The sequence below is a fragment of the Nomia melanderi genome, chromosome 8, assembly GCF_051020985.1.
Source record: "Nomia melanderi isolate GNS246 chromosome 8, iyNomMela1, whole genome shotgun sequence".
Classification (NCBI taxonomy): domain Eukaryota; kingdom Metazoa; phylum Arthropoda; class Insecta; order Hymenoptera; family Halictidae; genus Nomia; species Nomia melanderi.
In genome coordinates this window covers 12282167-12300789 of record NC_135006.1, presented here as the reverse complement: position 1 = coordinate 12300789, position 18623 = coordinate 12282167, and the positions used below count along the sequence as shown (strand labels likewise).

General features: G+C 33.4%; 6 protein-coding genes across 14 annotated transcripts; 2 read left to right on the top strand and 4 right to left on the bottom strand.

Moving 5' to 3' along the window:
* The first annotated feature begins 76 nt into the window (after positions 1-76).
* Positions 77-1109, top strand: roh (reduction of Rh1). Its single transcript, XM_031977768.2, has 3 exons — positions 77-240; positions 674-847; positions 930-1109. Exons 2-3 carry the CDS (start codon positions 676-678, stop codon positions 1004-1006), a joined length of 249 nt encoding a protein of 82 aa, XP_031833628.1. The 5' UTR covers positions 77-240; positions 674-675; the 3' UTR covers positions 1007-1109.
* Positions 1110-1771: 662 nt separating this feature from the next.
* Positions 1772-9596, bottom strand: Acf (ATP-dependent chromatin assembly factor large subunit). 7 transcript variants are annotated; one of them, XM_076370183.1, is made up of 14 exons: positions 9107-9596; positions 8542-8680; positions 8256-8467; positions 7857-8067; positions 7554-7783; positions 6817-7487; positions 6290-6745; positions 5722-6215; positions 4858-5631; positions 4570-4784; positions 4321-4502; positions 4027-4173; positions 3172-3523; positions 1772-2703 (listed from the first exon to the last, which is right to left on the bottom strand). In XM_076370183.1, exons 1-14 carry the CDS (start codon positions 9217-9219, stop codon positions 2499-2501), a joined length of 4401 nt encoding a protein of 1466 aa, XP_076226298.1. In that variant the 5' UTR covers positions 9220-9596; the 3' UTR covers positions 1772-2498. The 7 variants fall into 7 exon arrangements, with proteins under 7 accessions (XP_076226298.1, XP_076226299.1, XP_031833617.2 ...); XM_076370184.1 differs by having other exon boundaries at positions 1772-2691; XM_031977757.2 differs by having other exon boundaries at positions 4060-4173.
* A 442-nt stretch (positions 9597-10038) lies between these two features.
* On the bottom strand, positions 10039-11531 carry Polr3F (RNA polymerase III subunit F). Its single transcript, XM_031977688.2, has 4 exons — positions 11381-11531; positions 10578-11196; positions 10349-10510; positions 10039-10268 (listed from the first exon to the last, which is right to left on the bottom strand). The coding sequence occupies exons 1-4, from the start codon at positions 11458-11460 to the stop codon at positions 10194-10196; spliced, it is 936 nt and encodes a 311-aa protein (XP_031833548.1). The 5' UTR covers positions 11461-11531; the 3' UTR covers positions 10039-10193.
* Positions 11011-12147, top strand: LOC116427399 (uncharacterized). Of its 2 annotated transcripts, none has more exons than XM_031977690.2 (3): positions 11011-11348; positions 11602-11682; positions 11757-12147. In XM_031977690.2, the coding sequence occupies exons 2-3, from the start codon at positions 11669-11671 to the stop codon at positions 12145-12147; spliced, it is 405 nt and encodes a 134-aa protein (XP_031833550.1). In that variant the 5' UTR covers positions 11011-11348; positions 11602-11668. The 2 variants fall into 2 exon arrangements, with proteins under 2 accessions (XP_031833550.1, XP_031833549.1); XM_031977689.2 differs by having other exon boundaries at positions 11110-11348; positions 11746-12147.
* A 12-nt stretch (positions 12148-12159) lies between these two features.
* On the bottom strand, positions 12160-14285 carry Rpt2 (26S proteasome regulatory subunit Rpt2). Its single transcript, XM_031977687.2, has 5 exons — positions 14150-14285; positions 13330-13891; positions 12773-13159; positions 12455-12690; positions 12160-12379 (listed from the first exon to the last, which is right to left on the bottom strand). The coding sequence occupies exons 1-5, from the start codon at positions 14150-14152 to the stop codon at positions 12245-12247; spliced, it is 1323 nt and encodes a 440-aa protein (XP_031833547.1). The 5' UTR covers positions 14153-14285; the 3' UTR covers positions 12160-12244.
* A 308-nt stretch (positions 14286-14593) lies between these two features.
* On the bottom strand, positions 14594-18089 carry LOC116427363 (dihydrolipoyllysine-residue succinyltransferase component of 2-oxoglutarate dehydrogenase complex, mitochondrial). Of its 2 annotated transcripts, XM_031977602.2 has the most exons (10): positions 17910-18089; positions 17455-17479; positions 17263-17314; positions 17085-17155; positions 16875-17002; positions 16456-16803; positions 16177-16352; positions 15655-16105; positions 15436-15575; positions 14594-15345 (listed from the first exon to the last, which is right to left on the bottom strand). In XM_031977602.2, the coding sequence occupies exons 1-9, from the start codon at positions 17982-17984 to the stop codon at positions 15441-15443; spliced, it is 1461 nt and encodes a 486-aa protein (XP_031833462.2). In that variant the 5' UTR covers positions 17985-18089; the 3' UTR covers positions 14594-15345; positions 15436-15440. The 2 variants fall into 2 exon arrangements, with proteins under 2 accessions (XP_031833462.2, XP_076226168.1); XM_076370053.1 differs by having other exon boundaries at positions 14594-15575.
* Positions 18090-18623: the final 534 nt, after the last annotated feature.

Sequence of the window (18623 nt, the reverse complement as noted above, 5' to 3'; positions counted from 1 at the left end):
TTTTTTCCAAAAACTGTACTATACAATTCTCAACGTTACGTTTTCTTGAAATTCATCCAAATTTGAACCAATAGAATTGTTACATCTCGAACCACAATCGACAAGAATTTTCGATTCGGTATCTTTCGATATGTTTAGTAAAATGCCAATTATGTAATACTGTTCTATGGCTGCTGAGCGTGCACATCGCAGAGTTTGGGAGTACGATTTTTAATTCTGCCTTGTCTAAGACATAACCAGGTATCGTAGCAAATTTTCTTCTTAGGTTTTAAGCGTTTAAGAACCGTTTAGTGTAGACACGAATTATTTTATTACAATTGAATTATTTAATAGAAATTTCATAAAAATGTAATGAAACGTAATGACACTAACGTAGACGTATCAGTAATATATTTACGTATCTAATTATTTAGACCATACTAATTTGTAATGAAATGCAGATATATTTATCATAAATAAAAAGGTATTTTAATATTTCATACAGGTAAAAATGTTAAAAAGTGTTACAAGTAATGAATATATTAAATATTTTTATATGTATAATAAAAAGGAGGATAATTGTTATTTCGTTACGTATTCACAAAAATCAATTTTGAAAATTTAATATTAATTCCAAATTGGAATTGAATTTGAAGAGATTTAATAATAAAAATAAATATGAAATTGTTTTCAGACATGTCTGCAGATGAAGTTCCACGGCGTATGATATATCCATACACATTATCAGCAAAGATTGCCCAGTTTCCATATAAATTGTATTTAACTCATAAAAATACTTGGTTATTTAGATTTTTCCCACTTGGTATTCTTATGACTTTGCCCATATTCTATAAAATACAAAAACTCAGTAAGTATTTAATTGTAACAGCATTTAAAAGTATTTTTATCATTATAGAGATAATATTGTAATTTACCCTTTATTACTTAAGGTTATTCTCCTGAAAATGTAAAGAAATGGGAAGAAGTCAGAAGGGAACAATTTTCAGGGAAGGTGATGCATCATTAAGTAATACCTGAAAGTTTGTTAGTATGACATGTAAGAAGAGTGTATGAATAAAATACATGTAACCTCTACAAAATAACATTAAAATTAGTAATATTTTCCAATATTTTTTACATATTTTTTAAAGCATTATGTTATGAACAAGTTTCAATTATAAATCTATTTTAAAAATTTATTACCAAATTAATCGTATAAAACGTACATGATTACAAAGAACTGTAGCTACAACTGCTGTACAATATATAAGATAATAATAATTTGTACCGTAGATTTTTTGTAGGGCCAGCCTAAACCTTTAAACTTTCTTAAAATAGGCTGACGGTTTAGAACAAAATTAAAAAAAGAAAAAGAAAAAAGGTATAAGTACCACTTAACACATTTAACAATTTGGCAACGTCAAACACACGAATTATATAAATAAAATTTCCTATTACCAATATATATGGTGCAATATTGTGACGCATTTGAATTTCAAGTAAAATTTACCTTTGTTTTGAATAAATATCAGAGTAAATGTACCAAAAGTGTTGTATCATTTTGGATTCATTTGAAATATATATGACTTTTCATAATAAAAAAAGGCAGTCACAGATCACGTTATCGCACGTGGTATGTTTTAAATACACTATCTAAAAGGAAGGCAATGAATATAACACATTTTGTAAATGTGTGGACTACGTATGCGTAAAATGTGTTGAAATTCTGGGACTACATTTAGGAGAATCATTGAAACATTTCAAAAAAGAACATAAGATACAATCATATAAGTAGTGCTAAAATAATAAATAATTATTATAGTGTAAAAAGACTTGTCTGGTATAACAAAAAATTGTTTTCTCTGTAATAATACTAATTCAAAATAAAAAAAAAGAGGACTCGTATCTTGTACTGGCTCGAGCGGATAAGAATTCACCGCCTCCGCATGCTTGCTCGCTCACTCTATATAAAATGCTCTATGCTTAAAGACTCTTACAAGTACGCAAGAGTAATTACACCATGAGTAAAATTCTACGAATAATACTGTGCATGTTTTTTCCTGATTTTATTTTAGCAAGCCTAAGAAAATAATTCAGAGCATATTCGATAAATAATGTTCTAGAAATAGAGATAGAAAGATTTTAGAGAAATTTAGAGAAGCAGAGAGATAGAGAGATAGAGACAGTCAGAGAGATAGAGAGATAGAGAGATAGAGACAGACAGAGAGATAGAGAGATAGAGAGAGAAAGAAAAGAAAGAAGAGAGACTTTAAACGCATATGTGAAGCTTGCAATTATACATATATCTATAGCATTTTTCTAATCCTTAGGAAATGAAGTCTTTTCAGTAATATATAATTTACAGAACAACTTTCGCATTTGTAACACGAATTTGTACACTGTTCTCGACATTAGTGTAAAAACCCGCACGCAATCTCAAGGTACATCCAATTTACGTATCGGGAATAAAAAAAATTAATACCCAATAAGTATATAACATTGGAATATATGCTCCGACTCTATCTTGTCTTTTGAAGTTCTTCTTCTTCTTCTTCTTCATCTTCTTCGTCTTCCTCCTCGCTGCTATCGACATCGATTCCCATCATTCTCGGCTTTTTCGCGTCCGGTGGCCGTACCGCTGTTTCTTCTTCGTAATTCAAACTGAGCTCCTTGCACCGTTTCTCGAAGTACTTCAACAGCCTCATACCTGCTCTGTATACGTAACTGATTTTAAAATGACATAGTCGAACTCTTAAACGTTATATTATTTTGAATGTTCGGAGGCCAAAGATTTTGATTATACTTTCGCGACTGCTGACCAACATTTTCGTTACAAGAATTTCGTTCATTGATTTCATTTTTTTCAGTTTCACAATTACCCAAGTCGTGTATTAAATATTAAATTTCAAGAAAAGGTTCTAAGTTAAAAAGTCAATAGAGACATTAAAATGATACATTTAAACAGTTATATATATATTTATAAAGCACTTGTTTTTATTTTAAAATGTCTGTAATTTTTGTATATTCTATATTTTAAGTCATTATTGAATTTATTGAATTTCCATGTTACGTAATAGGATTTTAATGGTTGGGAGAAACAGTACGAATCTAGTATTTCAATGTTGCAAGCTTATCTCGCAATCTCTGGCATCCGAACTATATACAGGTAGTCATTATATTATTCATACTTACTTGTATACTGCACTGTGTTCTTCATTATAAGCTTGACAATTATCGAAGACTAATTGACAATCGCTAAAGAAGTGTTCCAATGTTTCATATTCCCCATTATTTAGTTTACATTTGATTGTACCGAAATCCATTGGATTAGAAATAATATCATGATAATCTGGTACTTCGTCTTTTGTAACGGGTGACAGGAAAGGCCATGAATCTCTGTGGTGTCTAATGTCGGTAAGTAAATCCTGCAATCGTGTCATAGATCCTCTAATTGTTCCCTTGTCCTCTACTTGTTCTATTTCAGCAGCCCTCTTCGCAGCCCGTCTAGTCTGTCTCGGTTCAGTATCTTCTGAATTGCTGCTGTCTGCATGTTAAATTGATTACAGTTAAACCATAAGTTTCTTACCTAAACACAATTTGAACACAATTAATGGTACAGGCAAAGCATTACCACAAGTGTACGAAAAATGTGTTAATCGATTTACGACAAAGAATACAAATTTCTTTTATCATCTGGCTTTTGTATATCTGCAATATTGCAACAGGGCAATAGATATCGTTCGTTCGACAAAACCTTTAATGCAAATGAATACATTTCTGTTGCATAAACATACATACTCTAACCCCGAAAATTATTCTAAAAGGAATTTTACATTTTCTTGCACTGTCCGATAGAAAAGATAAACCAAGTAAATTTCTTCGCTACTTTACTTTGGTAGCAAAACAACGATTTCTAACCAAGACATGCAACGAAGCCTTACTTATTTGTCATTCGCTGTACATTGCATTAGCAAATAACGAATGAATGTGTAGAACTACACAATGCTCCTAACATTAGTGAATTTCTAGACAAAAAAATGTGAATACCAAAAGAAAGTAGAATAGAATCTCGATACAGACCGTCCCAGTCTGTCGATTCTGTAGTGAGGAGGCTCTTGGCAAAGCCATGGATGCGAGAGCGTGCTGCTGCAGCGCACAGTCTCTCCTTGTCCCTTTCCCTTTCGCGCCCCCTCACTAAGAACACAATTAAAACTAAGAAACTGATTTATTATATTAACAATTAACATTAATAGTATACTACGTGGTACATAAAGATTTCTCGAGACTTACTACAGTGTTTCTGCTATCATTGTGTTTTTATTACCATTTCTATTTATTTACCGTTTTTTATATTGGTCCGTCTATCTTTCCTGTCCTTGCAATCTGAACAAATCCATCTTCCACGTGGTGCTCTTATTATAGGGGGATCTATACACTCTATGTGATAACAGTTCGAACATAAATCACAATTGATTAACTTTCCACCGCTTCTACAGGCAGTGCACACGTTCATTTGACTACTCCTGAAATATTATCATTATCGTGATTGACATTAACAATTCGCTGTACACGTAAAAAAAAAATTCTTACATGGTCTCAAAGTTCTCATCTTCCAATTCATCGTCTTCACGGTCCTCTTCCTCTTCACTTTCGAGAACACGTCTCGCTCGATTGTGTCGAGTTTCTTTGGTCAATATTACTTCTTCTTCTAATTCGTCCTCGAATTTTTTTCGTTTCTTAAGTTTCGATTTTGACTTAACCGGTGGCTTACATGTTTTGCAATACCAATCTCCATCTGGTACAGCCTACGAGCATACGCAATGTTAATCGGTGCATCTAAAGGACCGCGCATTTAAGGATAAGAAACAGGATAATTACAGTGAGTTTTGGTTTCAAACAATACAAATGGTGACCTTTGTTACAACCATCGCAGAGTAACATCTTCTCAGCGTCTCGACGTCGTCTGCATATGTAACATTGAGCATTTAGTGCGCTCTTATCCCAAGCAATGTTATTTTCTAAAATGGTTAAATGCAAGAACAACTGTGACCAGCTTGTAGACGCAAGAAGTGATTGCTCCCATCTTTCTCTGTTCTCTTCGGTGAAGTGTTTTCTATCTTTCTCATTAACGCCTCGCGGTTTAACTAAGTACTTCTGTTCAATGGCTTGAGATAATTGCAAAATAGCGCAAGCCAACTGTTTAATGGTTTCTTGTTGCTTAGGGTCAGGGAGTAAGTCAGTTTCATTTAGTGTACTTAACGATTTCTCTGAGTGTTTGTAAGTCTTTACAGTAAGGCCTTCTATCTCGGAATTTGGAGTATCCGACCTAGTATGTTTAGTCTCGTTTTTAACTTTATCCTGTGACCCGTTGGGACTATCTGTATTTATTTCATTTGTACCGTACGCTAATTTATCACATTGTTTACCGTAGGATCTACTATCAATTGTATGCCTCCACGTATCGCGATTGTTCACTTTCAAACTTCCCAAACAACCGGCTTTTATTTTATCTTCGAGGTCTAAGATAAAGTCTCTCAAAGTGAACTCAAAAACATCTCCGACAGGCACCTCAGAAGGATAGTTTAAATTAGCGTTCTCATATTTGTTTTTCTTTGTCGTTTTATTAGGATGTTCCTTGATCGGATCTGAAAACTGTATCCAAAGTTTGTTCATAACGTTGAACTGTGCTTTAAGAAACACTACAAGCGTATTCAAATTCTAAGCGCGTCATAAAATACTCACTACGTCAGGGTTGAGTTTATGCCTCGGGCATTCTTCGATAACAGACATCACACTTGTCATTTCTTGGATAATATTATTTCTAAGTTCACCTTCCCTAATTCCTCGTTTACTCAAACCGTTCACCAGAGTTTCAATGTCCTTTTGCGTTCCGAAGAAACTCCATTTTGGTTCTGGTCTTTTCCAATGCACCGGGCATTCTTTATCCCCTGTACAAGCCATTAAATTCCTCCTCACATCGGAAAGTTCTTGCTTAAATTCATTCCTAGGAATCACATCTTTCCTCGGAGATTTAAGTCCGTTTTTATCGGAAAACGAAACCTTCTTAGGAGATTTCTTCGTCTTTTTAAAGCTATTTTCCTTATCACTGAATTCATCTTCAAACTTGTTCCTTAAATATGCATATGTAGATTCTCCGTCTTGCAATTCAGGTTGATAAGGTGTACCCTCGGGGAGACAGGTACCTACTCCAGATCCATCATTCTCCACGAATATTCCTGAACAGAAAAAAAAATAACTTATCCAATGTAATTGTTCAATTTTGACAATAAGTTAAGAAATATGTAATTACCTGGTACCGACAAGAGTCTCCAGTACCTACGGTAAGCTCTATCGGAACCCAAGTAGAGCATCATTTGGTCATCTTTGGATGCTTCCTGAAGTTCTTTTAGCTTCTTTTTCTTCTCCTCGTCGCAATTACCACGTGTTACTTTTTTCGGTGCACTTTTCATGTCTTTATTATCCTTATCGCGCTCTCGCATTTTTTCTTTTTCCTCCCTCTCCTTTTTCTGCTCCGCTAGTATAAAAGATCTCAGTTCTTTTTTTGCTTGATGAAGCTTCTCGTGTCTCTCTTCAATCATATCTCGTACTGAGGCGAAAGTGAGTAACTGATTGATGAGGCATGCGGCTACTTTCAATTTATCGTCGAAGTCAAGCTCGTGAACGCTACGATGGGTTAACAGTCTCAAAATATGCGCCTCCTTCTTTCTCATCAGAACTGCAGGATCGTCTTGATTCGTGTATCCACCTAGAAGAGAAACCATTATATTATATAACGTTTGTAACATTTCAATTTGTTAATCACGTTTTAAAGCCAACCTCTTTGAGAATATCTCCATTTAGAAGCAGCTTCGCCAATTCGTTCACCGGAACTTAATAAATGTTGCCTCAAGATCTCGCTCAAAGTCGAATGATCCAATGTTAGCTCTGATAATTTAGAACCGTGATACGTTGGACTCCAAGTAGAGGTAACTGTAGTAAGTTTCACTGTTTTTGTTATTGATGACACTCCCTCATTGGTAGTAGTATCGTTTGTTACTGTATCGGATGCTTGAATTTCATCTTCCTCATCTGATTGATACTTGAAGATGCTTGATAGTAGCAATTGTAAGAGATCACTCCAAGGTCCAGATGCTTCCTTAGTTAACAATGCTTTTTCCAATAGATCCAAAGTAAATCCATTTGAAAAATATGAAGAAACTTCCAATTCTTCATTAAAAAACTCTAGAAACTCTAAAATCATGCAACAGTCACCAAACTTGTCATTTGGTATCACAGTATTAACTGGTACAGGTTGTGGAATTGGAGAAAGATCTTCGCATTCAAGGTCTTCTCTGGGTTTGTTCCACTGTCTCACATATGCAGCTAAAGCGGCTAGTTTCTGCTTCTCTTCCCTTTTCTGTTCACTCTTTAATATTCTCTCCTCTTTGCGTTTTGCTTTTTCTTCAAGAGCTTTCGCTTTAAGCTCCTCTTTGAATTTTCCATTCATTCTAGATAAATTATAGCATTAACATACTGATAGAAGTTTATACTTTTAATACAACTAGATTATTTACCTTGGTTTTCTAAATTTTTTTATGTCTACCCCTGTCTGATTTACTTTTTTTAGAGGATCTGGCTTCTCCATTGTTTTTTGTTTCGAAATGTCCGCGGTAAGAAATTTTTCTATCGATTCTTGTTTATGCTTTATAGGTTTTTTAATGCGCGACGTGAAATCAGGAGGAGGGCCAGCAAATATGGTATCGAAACGTACTTTATTAATTCCATACTTTTGTAAAACACTATCCTGAAATTACATAACAAACATTTTATTAATAAATTATGTAAATAATTTATACAATAACAACAAACTTACTAACTTTAACAATCCATATGCCGCTATCATTCTGCTCGCACAATTGGCGTAGAAATATTTTGTTACGTTCTCTGCTATAATGTTGCTTTCTCCTTCTTACTTGAGCTGCTTCTACAATCATTAGTTGACTGACATCAGAATCACCACAGTCTAATTGTTCCACTTCATAACGAAACAATTTCGCTGGTGGATGATACTGTTGTTCTTGTGGACTTCTGACAGAAGTGAGCATTATATTAGAATTCTATTTCAATACATATTATATATACAACTCTGTCTGACAATTCATGTTATTAAAGACAAATCACTAATATTTCAATATACTGACAATTACTGAACACACAAATCTACTAATATTGTGAACCGGTGAAAAACATTACAAACAAACTAAATATATTAATACCTATTTTCTTTTATATATGCTTTTATTTGCTGCTCTAAAGGCGCAATAACTTGGAGTACATGACATTCACACCAGGAATCCTCTGTGAAACTTGCTTCTACCATTTCCCCAACAAAATAACGATCCCTTGCAAACTGATACACATCCTCTATCATCTCATTGAAAGAAGATCTGTTCGTTTTACTGGCAAGATATAATATAGGAATGCGTAACTGCAATATAAAATACACATTATACGCTCTATGCTAAAAATACATGAAAGCCCATTTTTGATAATACACATTACCTCCATAGGAAATTCTTTAAGACTTTTCTTCGCGTTCTCCTCACATTGTAACGCCTCTTCGAATGTCATGTTACTTCTCCCAGTAATGCTACATGACCATATAAGTGAATTGCACAAAATAATTCTCTCGCAGAACTCACTGCAATCATAAAACAGGAAAGAGAATAATAATATTACCGAGAAGCGGAGGAAAAAAATGAAATTTTCAAAATACAAAAATACTTGAACAACAAACGTCAATTATCAAACATTCAAAAACCAAAACGGACTGTCAGCACAACACGTGTACATTCGAACGGTCGATCTACGTTTAAACAATGGCAATGTATACAAATATTCAGTCGCGTTGTAAGTGACAAACTGCGTCTCAACGGTTTGCTGAAAATTGCAACAAAATACACGAGAACGAAAACAACGACTATGACACGTTTATGCATTTTTTCGGTAGCACAACTAATACCGAATAAAACGAGGCCGAAAGAAAACGAAACAATCGCGTTTAATGTGTCGCGTCGACCGGATTAAGGGACACGTCTCGGAACGGTCTTGACTGTCATGGTCTTACTTGTAGTCCTTGAAGATTTCGTTGGTAACCTCGCAATGGAACACCTCATCGTCGTCTTTGAAATCCGACGAGACGTGAAGTCGTTGAAACGGCTGTTTACGGAGCAACGGCATGTCAACGTTCTCTATCCCGTCAACGACCAAACCAAGATCTTCGCGCGGTGCCGAACCGCTCAGGGAAATCAATTCTACGTCGTCGAAGACGGTATACTACGCTTTTTTCCGGGACACCGCAGGCACATGCAACGCACGCGACCAATTTACAGCCGTAAACTTGAAGGATCACCGACCACCGTGGAAACCCCGCGTCACGATCGATCGACGAACGCGGCGAATTCCCGCGACTCGACTCGTTCACACGTTGCGAACGTGAAATCTTGAAAATAATTCGCGTAACATCTCTTGAGTTCTACACAAAAGCACAATTTAACGGTGCTCGTGGAAGCGCACATTCACATCTGGCACTTCGAAGCCGGAAACCAATAAAAAGTGAACGCTGCCAACTTAATTGAATTGCGATTCAAAACGCGGGAAACCGAGACAACGTCGGTACGCTCTTTTTTTTATCGATAGGTTAAATGTTTCGCGTTCTTTAAATGTTTACAGGTTTTTCTGTTCTCGTATATTGCGAAAATATTAACGATACGGTACGTTCTCGTGAAAAAATCATGGAGGAATAAATGCGATACTTTTTTTTGCCGTTGGTAGCTGGTATCCGGATTACATGTAACGTAGGTAAATTTGGCGGGAACGGATGATCGTGGAAATCTGTTTGACCTTATTTTTGAAAATTTTAATTCGGGTCTTATATAATTACCCGAAGTCTGTATAATGTAATTTTTTTATTACATGGATATTGAATCAATGAAATACGTCTGATTGTTTATTACTTATTTTGATCAATATTATACGTTCCAAGAATATGAAAGAATGTTAATCAAGCCACTGTCTGTGTAATATTCTTTACTTTTAATAATATTTTTGACGTTTGTCGATTTAATTACTGAACATTTTATATTTAAGTAATAGAAAGTGTAGATTCGGAGACGAATAAATTATTATTTAAAATACATTTTTATTCAAAGAAATTATTCCAACCATTGTGTTATGTACTGGCATTTTGTAGGTGTAATGTCGCCTATGTCACAACAGTTTTTTCTTACCTGCATGTAAATATTTTTATTGTAGAATTAAACAAGTAATCTTATAATTAAAATTATATTTGAAGCTCTTAAGTACTTACAGGACAGACACCACAAGTAGATTTAATTAATCCGGGTGCATGTAATAAAGGTTCTACTGCCCTATACAAATTACTTCCATCTTCTGAAAGAATACGTTCAACTTTCCCATCATAAACCAATGTGTTCAATATCATTTCCAAATCTTCAACTGATAATTTTACCTATAAATAATTGTCTTTTACCTATAATCACATATACATTGGTAGACAACCATTGTAGCATTCAAACCTTGCTAATTCCTAAATCAGAAATGAACTTCCATACTTCTTTGGATGAAGCAAATGTGATATTTCTAGCTGCAATTGGTCCACCTCTGCAAGAACTTATTTGTTCTCGTTTTTTTTCTAAAAATCTATAACATTGTTGATTAAGAACATCAACAAATTCTGCTTCGAAGTCTTGGTCCTGATACCAAGCACCACCAGTTACAGATGTGTCTGGTTCCAAATTATACAACATGTATACTTTCTTCTTACTTGCTGCCACAGACTTAACAGCTTTAATAAACTTTTTAGTTTCCAGACTTTTTAGGATTTTGTTTAATTGAGTTGGCATTAAATTAGACTTAAATCTTATATCTCGAATCCATATCCCCTTGTTTCCTGCTTCTTCGATTATGGTATATACAATTTTTTCTTCGTTGTCTGCACCTTTAGCTACTTTTGCTTTGGAAGGATCTTTTAAACGATATAATAAGGAACCACCTTGTTTAAATAAATCAAAGTGACCCTGAGATAAAAGTTTATTTATAATTTGAGCTCTTTGAGCAGGCTGTAAGTTTGGCATTTCAGCTGTCAAATCCTTGTCAGATATACCTTTCGGTCGAGTTTGAGCCAATGCAATAATTCTGAAATTTTAAATAAAACATGTTAACTTGACATATAAACTTTATACTATATTATATTATGCAATAAAATAATTATGTCATTTTTTATTTGGTTTATTCTATGTATAAACAATAGTGTACATAACCTATAAGTCATATGAACAAATAGTAAGGTATAATTTAGTAAAGAAACAGAAAAATTTACTTTTGTTCAATCGTATCCATTGAATTCGTTTCTGTAGTATTTCCATCTTGTTCGTTCGAAGTACTTGGTTCCGATTCCATTGAACTGTTTAAGCGTAAACAATTTTAATGTCTATCTGATTACTTATTATGGTCGCTAGGTTATATCGTTGTGTTTTTAAATTATTTCTAAATAACAACTACTAATTGAAATAGATATTAAACACTATATTTGTGAATCAGTTTTTAAATATGTACGAGACTGAAGAATCTTTGGACATTGCTGGTAAAAATTGGAATAGGGTTATAAATGCTGCTAAGAAGGTATTATTTATACATAATTATATAAATTATAGATTTACTTCATACATTTTATTAATTTTTAAGGTCGGTTATAGAGAAGGATTAGAAAATGGATCAGATTCTGTCTTTCAAGAAGGTTTTGATAAAGGATACGAAGAAGGATTTAAAAACGGCTTCATTTTAGGAAAATTTAAAAGTTTATTAAATACTGTACCACAAGTTAATGAGCATCCTCAAGATATAAAGGAAATACTTAATAAAACTAAAAGAGGAGTATGTAACATCTGTTTAATGGAATCTCAAAATGTGAACTATGAGACACAGAAACCATTTTCACAAGTCATTGATGAACAAAGAAACCATTCTACAGAAGTAATCCAAAGATTATGTCAATATTTCCAACCACATGTGAAAAAATTAAATATTAACGAGTCAAATGTATTAGAAATACCAAATGATATTTCAAATCTATCCAATGATAATTAAATTACTACTCAATTTGTATTCTTTTGTATATTTTTTTATTAGTATTTGTAACACTTTATGATTGAATTGGAAGTAAAGAATATTAATCGAAATACTTTTATAAATACAATCCTTCTGGTGAACCCTCTTTTTTCCGATACAAAACGCTTTCCTTAGACTTTTTGAAATCGTCACTGGTAACTTTCATACGGCGTTCGCGTAGTGCCATTAAACCAGCCTCAGTACAAATAGCCTGCAAATGAGAATTGAATTTTATTGTCTTATATATGTTCCTTTCAATCAAGATACTGTTCAGATAGAACATTACCTTTATATCTGCACCTGAAAGATCATCTTTAGCCATAATCAATTCTGCCAAATTAACATCAGGTGCTAAAGTCATTCTGCTGGTGTGAATGCTAAAGATTCTTCTTTTTGTTTTTTCATCTGGTAACGGAAATTCTATCTTTCTGTCGATACGACCTGGTCTGATCAATGCTGGATCTAAGGTCTCAATTCTGTTTGTTGCCATTACAACTTTAACATCCCCTCTACTATCGAAACCTAAACGAATATAAAAAATATTAATGATTACTTAAAATATATCATTTTTATAAAATACAATGAGATTAGAATTACTATGTACCATCAAGTTGATTCAAGAGTTCTAACATGGTTCTCTGTATTTCACGTTCTCCTCCACTGTTGCTATCATATCGTTTTGTGCCTACAGCATCTATTTCATCTATGAATACAATTGAAGGAGCATGCTCTTCTGCAACTCTAAACAATTCTCTCACAAGTTTTGGACCATCACCCAAATACTTTTGTATAAGTTCAGAGCCAACAACTCTCAGGAAAGTAGCTGATGTCTGATTAGCTACTGCTTTGGCTAATAATGTTTTTCCAGTTCCAGGAGGTCCATACAATATGACTCCCTTAGGCGGTTTAATACCCATTTCTTCATAATATTCTGGATGAGTCAATGGCAATTCAACAGACTCTTTGATTTCTTGAATTTGCGTATCAAGCCCTGAATACAAAAACATATTATAGGTTTTTCCTTTAAGCATTTATATAAGTATATAATGCTATTGTGGAAAGTAAGAAATTTAAAAGACTATAGAAGAGTAAGGATATTTTAAATATAAGCAATGAGCTCATATGTCTATTTTGAATTCTAATAATATTATTAATACATACCACCAATATCAGCGTAAGTTTCTTGTGGAGCCTTTTCTAACTTCATTACAGTAACCATAGGATCTGTATCATCACCCAAAACTCCAACAACTGCATGAACTTTATGATTTAATAAGACGGAACATCCAGGTTCTAACTGATCTTTATCCACAAATGATAAAATTGATACATAATGTTCAGAACCAACAGATGTTGAAACTATGGCATGATTATCATCAATTATTTCTTCCAATGTTCCAACAGACATTGGAGTTCCCCTTAAGTCATCGACCTTAGACCTTTCCTCTTCATTCTTTTCTTCTTGAGGTTTCAGTCTTTCTTGATTTCTGATAAATTCTTCTTCCATCAATAAATAATCTTTTATACGTTCTAGCTTCAAAAGCTTTAATCTGCAACGTGTATGAGGAGTAACTTGTGGCAATTTCAAAGCAGCATCGGGTCCTTTTATACGTCGCTTTTTCTTGCCCACCCTTGTTGGAATTGGGGGTTCATACTTCTTCTTTTTGTCCTTGTCATCCTTCCTGTCACCCCCTGTACCACCAGTACCAGATTGATTCTGCCCCTGTTTTGATTAATATTACAGAAAAAAACATTAAATTTCAGTATATCTGAGAATGTACAAAGTACTTTGCTTGAAAAATTAGAACATGCAGTTTAACACGAGAAAGTTAATACTACACACAAAGTTAACCTAAAATGTCAAACGAGAACAAAATATATATTTTATACAGACGAGAATTTTAACATTTCGTTGCGCACAATTGAATAAAATATATAATTAATTGATTCGCAATGAAATAACAAAGATTGTAAGTATTACCATTTCACGTTCACTGTTTGACCATTAAGCGAAACGGCGAAGTCATCCACAGTGTATGTACGAATAGAATCGATACTGAATTCGATATTCTTCCTCTGTAGTGTATCGAATAATGCGATATTCTCGAAGATGAAAATTTCAGCAACTTTTTAAAATTATATCGACGGATTCATTACATAATATTTATTAAAAATATACTTGATTAATAATAATTAAACAATTTATTAAGAATTCTCGATAATGTATTTTAAAATTGGGTAATTTATAGTGGGACTGATTTAGCATTGGTTTTTTATTTGGTAACAATAATAATTTACACTATATATATATATATTTATATATATATATCATTAAAAAGGCGCGAAACTTTCAATTAATATCACGCGTGCAGAAAATATAAAAATGATTTTTTCTATATTTTATCCTTTCAACAATGTGACAACATACGTATTCATGAAATTTTATTTCAATTACTTTGGTACATTTATTCCTGCAATAAAGTATCTCCTAATTTTTTTACTAACGTTTGTTTGTTTTGACTAACATCTTGGTAATTAAAAATCATTCGAATAAAAACACATTTAGAAAAGAGACTATTTCACTGTGTCTGTATCACATATTGTAAAATTGGAATAACAAAAATTGTTCGACAATATAAGAGATTCGAAAAATAACGGTAATAAACACAATTGTAATATGATTGACAATCATAAAAAACAGTATTTCATGAGACAATAGTTAGGTTTGAATTTTAAATATTTTATAAAACGGAAATTTTTTTTATATTATTCACTTATTTTGTTATTTTAATTCAAAGATACTTAATATTATATTTCATTTCTTTGCTATCTTTTAATTCTTACAGAGTGTATTCTAAATTTGAGCCACAAGAATTTTAAAGTACACATTTGATACTAATATAATTTTTTTACATAGCGCTCTTAGAGCATAAAACTGAAATAAAAAAAAAAATATATATATATCAGTTTAACTGCATTGTAACGCGTGTCATAGAGATCTCAAAGTTGAATACTGAGATATCAATTGTTTAAAATAATACTTCGATACATGGTAAAGTTCTCGAATAAAAACATTTCAGATGCTATTTCGTATTCGTGTGATATTTTTCCGTACTTTCGCTTATCACAATGATCGGTAAATATATTCAAGAGTATCTCCAGTTTGTAAACAAAAGCCTAGATGAACAGAATATAATACAACGTGTTCAGAAAACATTTTAGAAGTGATGACAGATGTATTCGAAGCGATTCAATGAAAGTGTTTACAGTATTTAAAGGCCAGCTAAAATAATTCTGGGATCTTCTACAGCATCCTTGATCTTTCTTAAGAACAATACAGCTTCGCGTCCATCAATTAATCGGTGATCGTATGTTAAAGCTACGTACATCATTGGACGAATTTTTACCTGGAATGTATATTATGATATTAATAATAATGATTATTAAAAGAAAAATTACAATCTGAAAATAAAACTTATCGGCTACCTCGCCTTTTATTGCAACAGGTCTATCAAATACTCCATGCATTCCAAGAATTGCACTTTGTGGTGGATTAATAATAGGTGTTCCCATGAGGGAACCAAAGACACCACCATTACTTATTGTAAAGGTTCCGCCGTCCATGTCTTCCACTGATATTTTGCCTTTCCTTGCCTTATCGCCCAACGCGGCTAGAGCAATTTCAATCTCAGCGAAGTTCTTGTTTTCTACACTACGAAGTACTGGTACCACGAGACCCTTCGGCGTTGCAACTGCGACACTAATATCAACGTAATCTCTATAAACAATATCGGTGCCGTCTATTACAGCGTTTACCACCGGTTGATCTTTTAAAGCATAGGCACTTGCTGCAATAAATGGACTCATAAATCCAAGCTTTAAACCATATTTTTTCGTAAAACCTTCTTGCTTCGTTTTACGGAATTCTATAATGTTACTGTAAAAGAAACAAAAATTAATTAGGCGGTGATAATAAAAAAGAATGAAGAAAATACAATATATAACAACCTCATATCAATTTCATTAAATGTCGTCAACATAGCGTTCGTATTTTGAGCCTCCTTTAATCGTTCTGCAATACGTAGTCGCATTCTATTCATTTTCACACGCTGCTCTGTCCTAGTACCAATTATTTCGCGTGTATAATCAGCAGGAGGTAATTGAACTTTAGCGCCTTCTAGAGACTGAAGAAAGTTTTTTAATTTTTAGAGTGCAAAGAATTATGTAATGATTGACAAGATACTGTGTGTTACTAAAGTTGAATCATATTTGTACAGTAATTATTACCTGTGCATGTTTAATGGCAGCAACTGGCATTGAGGCTGTAGGTGCTTGTGGAGGAGGAGGTTTAGCAGCTGGAGGTGGTACAGCTGCTGATGGTGGTGGTGGTGGTGGTGGTGGAGGTGGTGGTGGTGGAGGAGCTGCTGTGGGAGGAGGTGGAGGAGTTGCTGTGGGAGGAGGAGGAGGAGGTGCAGAAGGTGCTTCTGCAGCAGGTTTCGACGCTGCTGGTGCAGCTCCACCAGTAGCACCAATGTCAATGGTACATAATTTCTGTCCTGGCTTTACAGTTTGACCATCTTTAGCAAAAATTTCTTTGATTACACCCCCACCAGGTGACGGTACAGGAACTGAAGTCTATGAAAAAATTACCATAAATTCATCAGTTAAAAGACTCAATATTTTATTTGTTTCATTCAGAATTTTACCTTATCTGTTTCAATTTCACACAGGACATCATCTTCTTTAACTTGGTCACCAACTTTCTTTTCCCATCTTACATCTCCTTCGCTTACACTTTCCGCAAATGCCGGGACTACAACTTCCTTTATTTCCCCTATTGTCATTGACGAGAGTATTATTATGACTTTAGAATACTATTTTTAGCTTAGTTCTTGAATGCCTCGAAACTGACTTACATAACGAAGGTGTTGAATGAATATGTCTTGCCTGGTCTACCCAATAATTAAATTTCTTATATTTTGTACACCTAAATGATTCATTTGAAATTAAAATAAAATTTTCCTTGTATTAATTTCATGAATCATTCTTAGAAAAAATATACACATATATATGTACGTATACTTTTCCACTTACAATTCAGAATTCTTGTTGATCACATGTTCGGTGTGGATAAATAGTATGCGCCCTACAAAAATGATTTGATACAATTAGTAGTTTATGTTCATGGTTATCTCCAACGTTGCTATGCCTCTCTATAAAGACAATGTTTAGATTTTCAACATATCTCACCACTTTCTTTAATGTATTATCTGTGACTGCTCTTACCTTGACTACTAAACGATCTCACAACCTGAAAAAATCATTGTTACATTTAAGTTCCATCCCAATTAAACAAAGTAAATCCTAACAAAGTGTCCTTTTAATATATTTCAAATATAATCGTACGGGATAACAAGAAAATGATAAAACAAGAATCATAACTAGAAATTGACCAGCAACGAATCAATTGACGATATTTAGACATTTGAGTTTACATGTATCTGACGATTGCAAGTAATTAATCGTTATTTCATTGACAGATCATATGGGTGGACCAAGAGAATGATATGCGTTAAGATGCTATTATATAATCGATGCGACAGATAAGGGTAGTATTGCAACAATTTTGTTGGCAGATTCTACTTGAAAAGGGCGTTCGGTACTTCTTACCTAATGTATGTGTTACAGATGTTTCAAGACTAATAGGAAAATGTACTTGATAATTCCAAAGAAGAACTCACCTTCGTGCGTGTTATACTAATTCGGGTTATTGCACGAGGCATAAGCCGCGAACAGTTAGACAGCATCGCGGCCATCCTCAAACAGAAGATTATACTCAGGTGTTCGTTCACGACTTTCGTGACGGCGAGGAAGCAGTGTAGGGCCGTACGAACAGTGGGGGCTACGGCTACACTGCAGAACAAAATAGAATAAACCTGCCCCACCTTTGCTTCCTAAGAAATGTTGCGAAAAACAGTATGACTATCTATAATATAATGTTCTATGGTATAAATTGTAATGCAAAAAAAATTATGATTGCTGTACCATTATTCAAATTTAAAAATTCAGTGAGGAATTTCAGCGTTGATAAAAAAAATTTGGTTACAAGTACTATATATATATATATATATATATATATATATATATATATATATAATATAATTATATATAATTATAATTATAATTTATATAATCAATTTTAAATCGTGTGTTAAATATAACATTTTTATTTATACACAGTTTAAATGTGATATGTGAAACATGCAAAATGTGTTAATACGATTAAAAATATGAAAAATATAATTAAGGATAAATACGCAAAATACATATTTAAATAGTTAATACATAAAAATGATGTATGTTCATAAAAGCATGCAGAAATGGAAAGTTGAAATTTAGCGAACTCATTTCCGATGAGACTTTTTATGCAAAGATATGCCTCGCAATTTATACCA

Coding starts and splice junctions, on each gene's coding strand:
- roh (XM_031977768.2), top strand. CDS start 676: ATGTCTGCAGATGAAGTTCCACGGCGTATGATATATCCATACACATTA. Junction 848..929: donor CTATAAAATACAAAAACTCA/GTAAGTATTTAA, acceptor TTATTACTTAAG/GTTATTCTCCTGAAAATGTA.
- Rpt2 (XM_031977687.2), bottom strand. Junction 13,160..13,329: donor AACTTACGCTGATATTGGTG/GTATGTATTAAT, acceptor TTTTGTATTCAG/GGCTTGATACGCAAATTCAA. Junction 12,691..12,772: donor ACTCTTGAATCAACTTGATG/GTACATAGTAAT, acceptor ATATTCGTTTAG/GTTTCGATAGTAGAGGGGAT.
- Acf (XM_076370183.1), bottom strand. CDS start 9,219: ATGCCGTTGCTCCGTAAACAGCCGTTTCAACGACTTCACGTCTCGTCG. Junction 8,681..9,106: donor GAAATCTTCAAGGACTACAA/GTAAGACCATGA, acceptor TTATGATTGCAG/TGAGTTCTGCGAGAGAATTA. Junction 6,216..6,289: donor GAGACTCTTGTCGGTACCAG/GTAATTACATAT, acceptor TTTTCTGTTCAG/GAATATTCGTGGAGAATGAT.
- LOC116427399 (XM_031977689.2), top strand. CDS start 11,611: ATGTACGAGACTGAAGAATCTTTGGACATTGCTGGTAAAAATTGGAAT. Junction 11,683..11,745: donor TTATAAATGCTGCTAAGAAG/GTATTATTTATA, acceptor TTAATTTTTAAG/GTCGGTTATAGAGAAGGATT.
- LOC116427363 (XM_076370053.1), bottom strand. CDS start 17,984: ATGGCCGCGATGCTGTCTAACTGTTCGCGGCTTATGCCTCGTGCAATA. Junction 17,315..17,454: donor GAGATCGTTTAGTAGTCAAG/GTAAGAGCAGTC, acceptor TCATTTTTGTAG/GGCGCATACTATTTATCCAC. Junction 17,156..17,262: donor ATCAACAAGAATTCTGAATT/GTAAGTGGAAAA, acceptor TGAATCATTTAG/GTGTACAAAATATAAGAAAT.
- Polr3F (XM_031977688.2), bottom strand. CDS start 11,460: ATGGAATCGGAACCAAGTACTTCGAACGAACAAGATGGAAATACTACA. Junction 11,197..11,380: donor ATGGATACGATTGAACAAAA/GTAAATTTTTCT, acceptor TTAAAATTTCAG/AATTATTGCATTGGCTCAAA. Junction 10,511..10,577: donor CTGATTTAGGAATTAGCAAG/GTTTGAATGCTA, acceptor AATTATTTATAG/GTAAAATTATCAGTTGAAGA.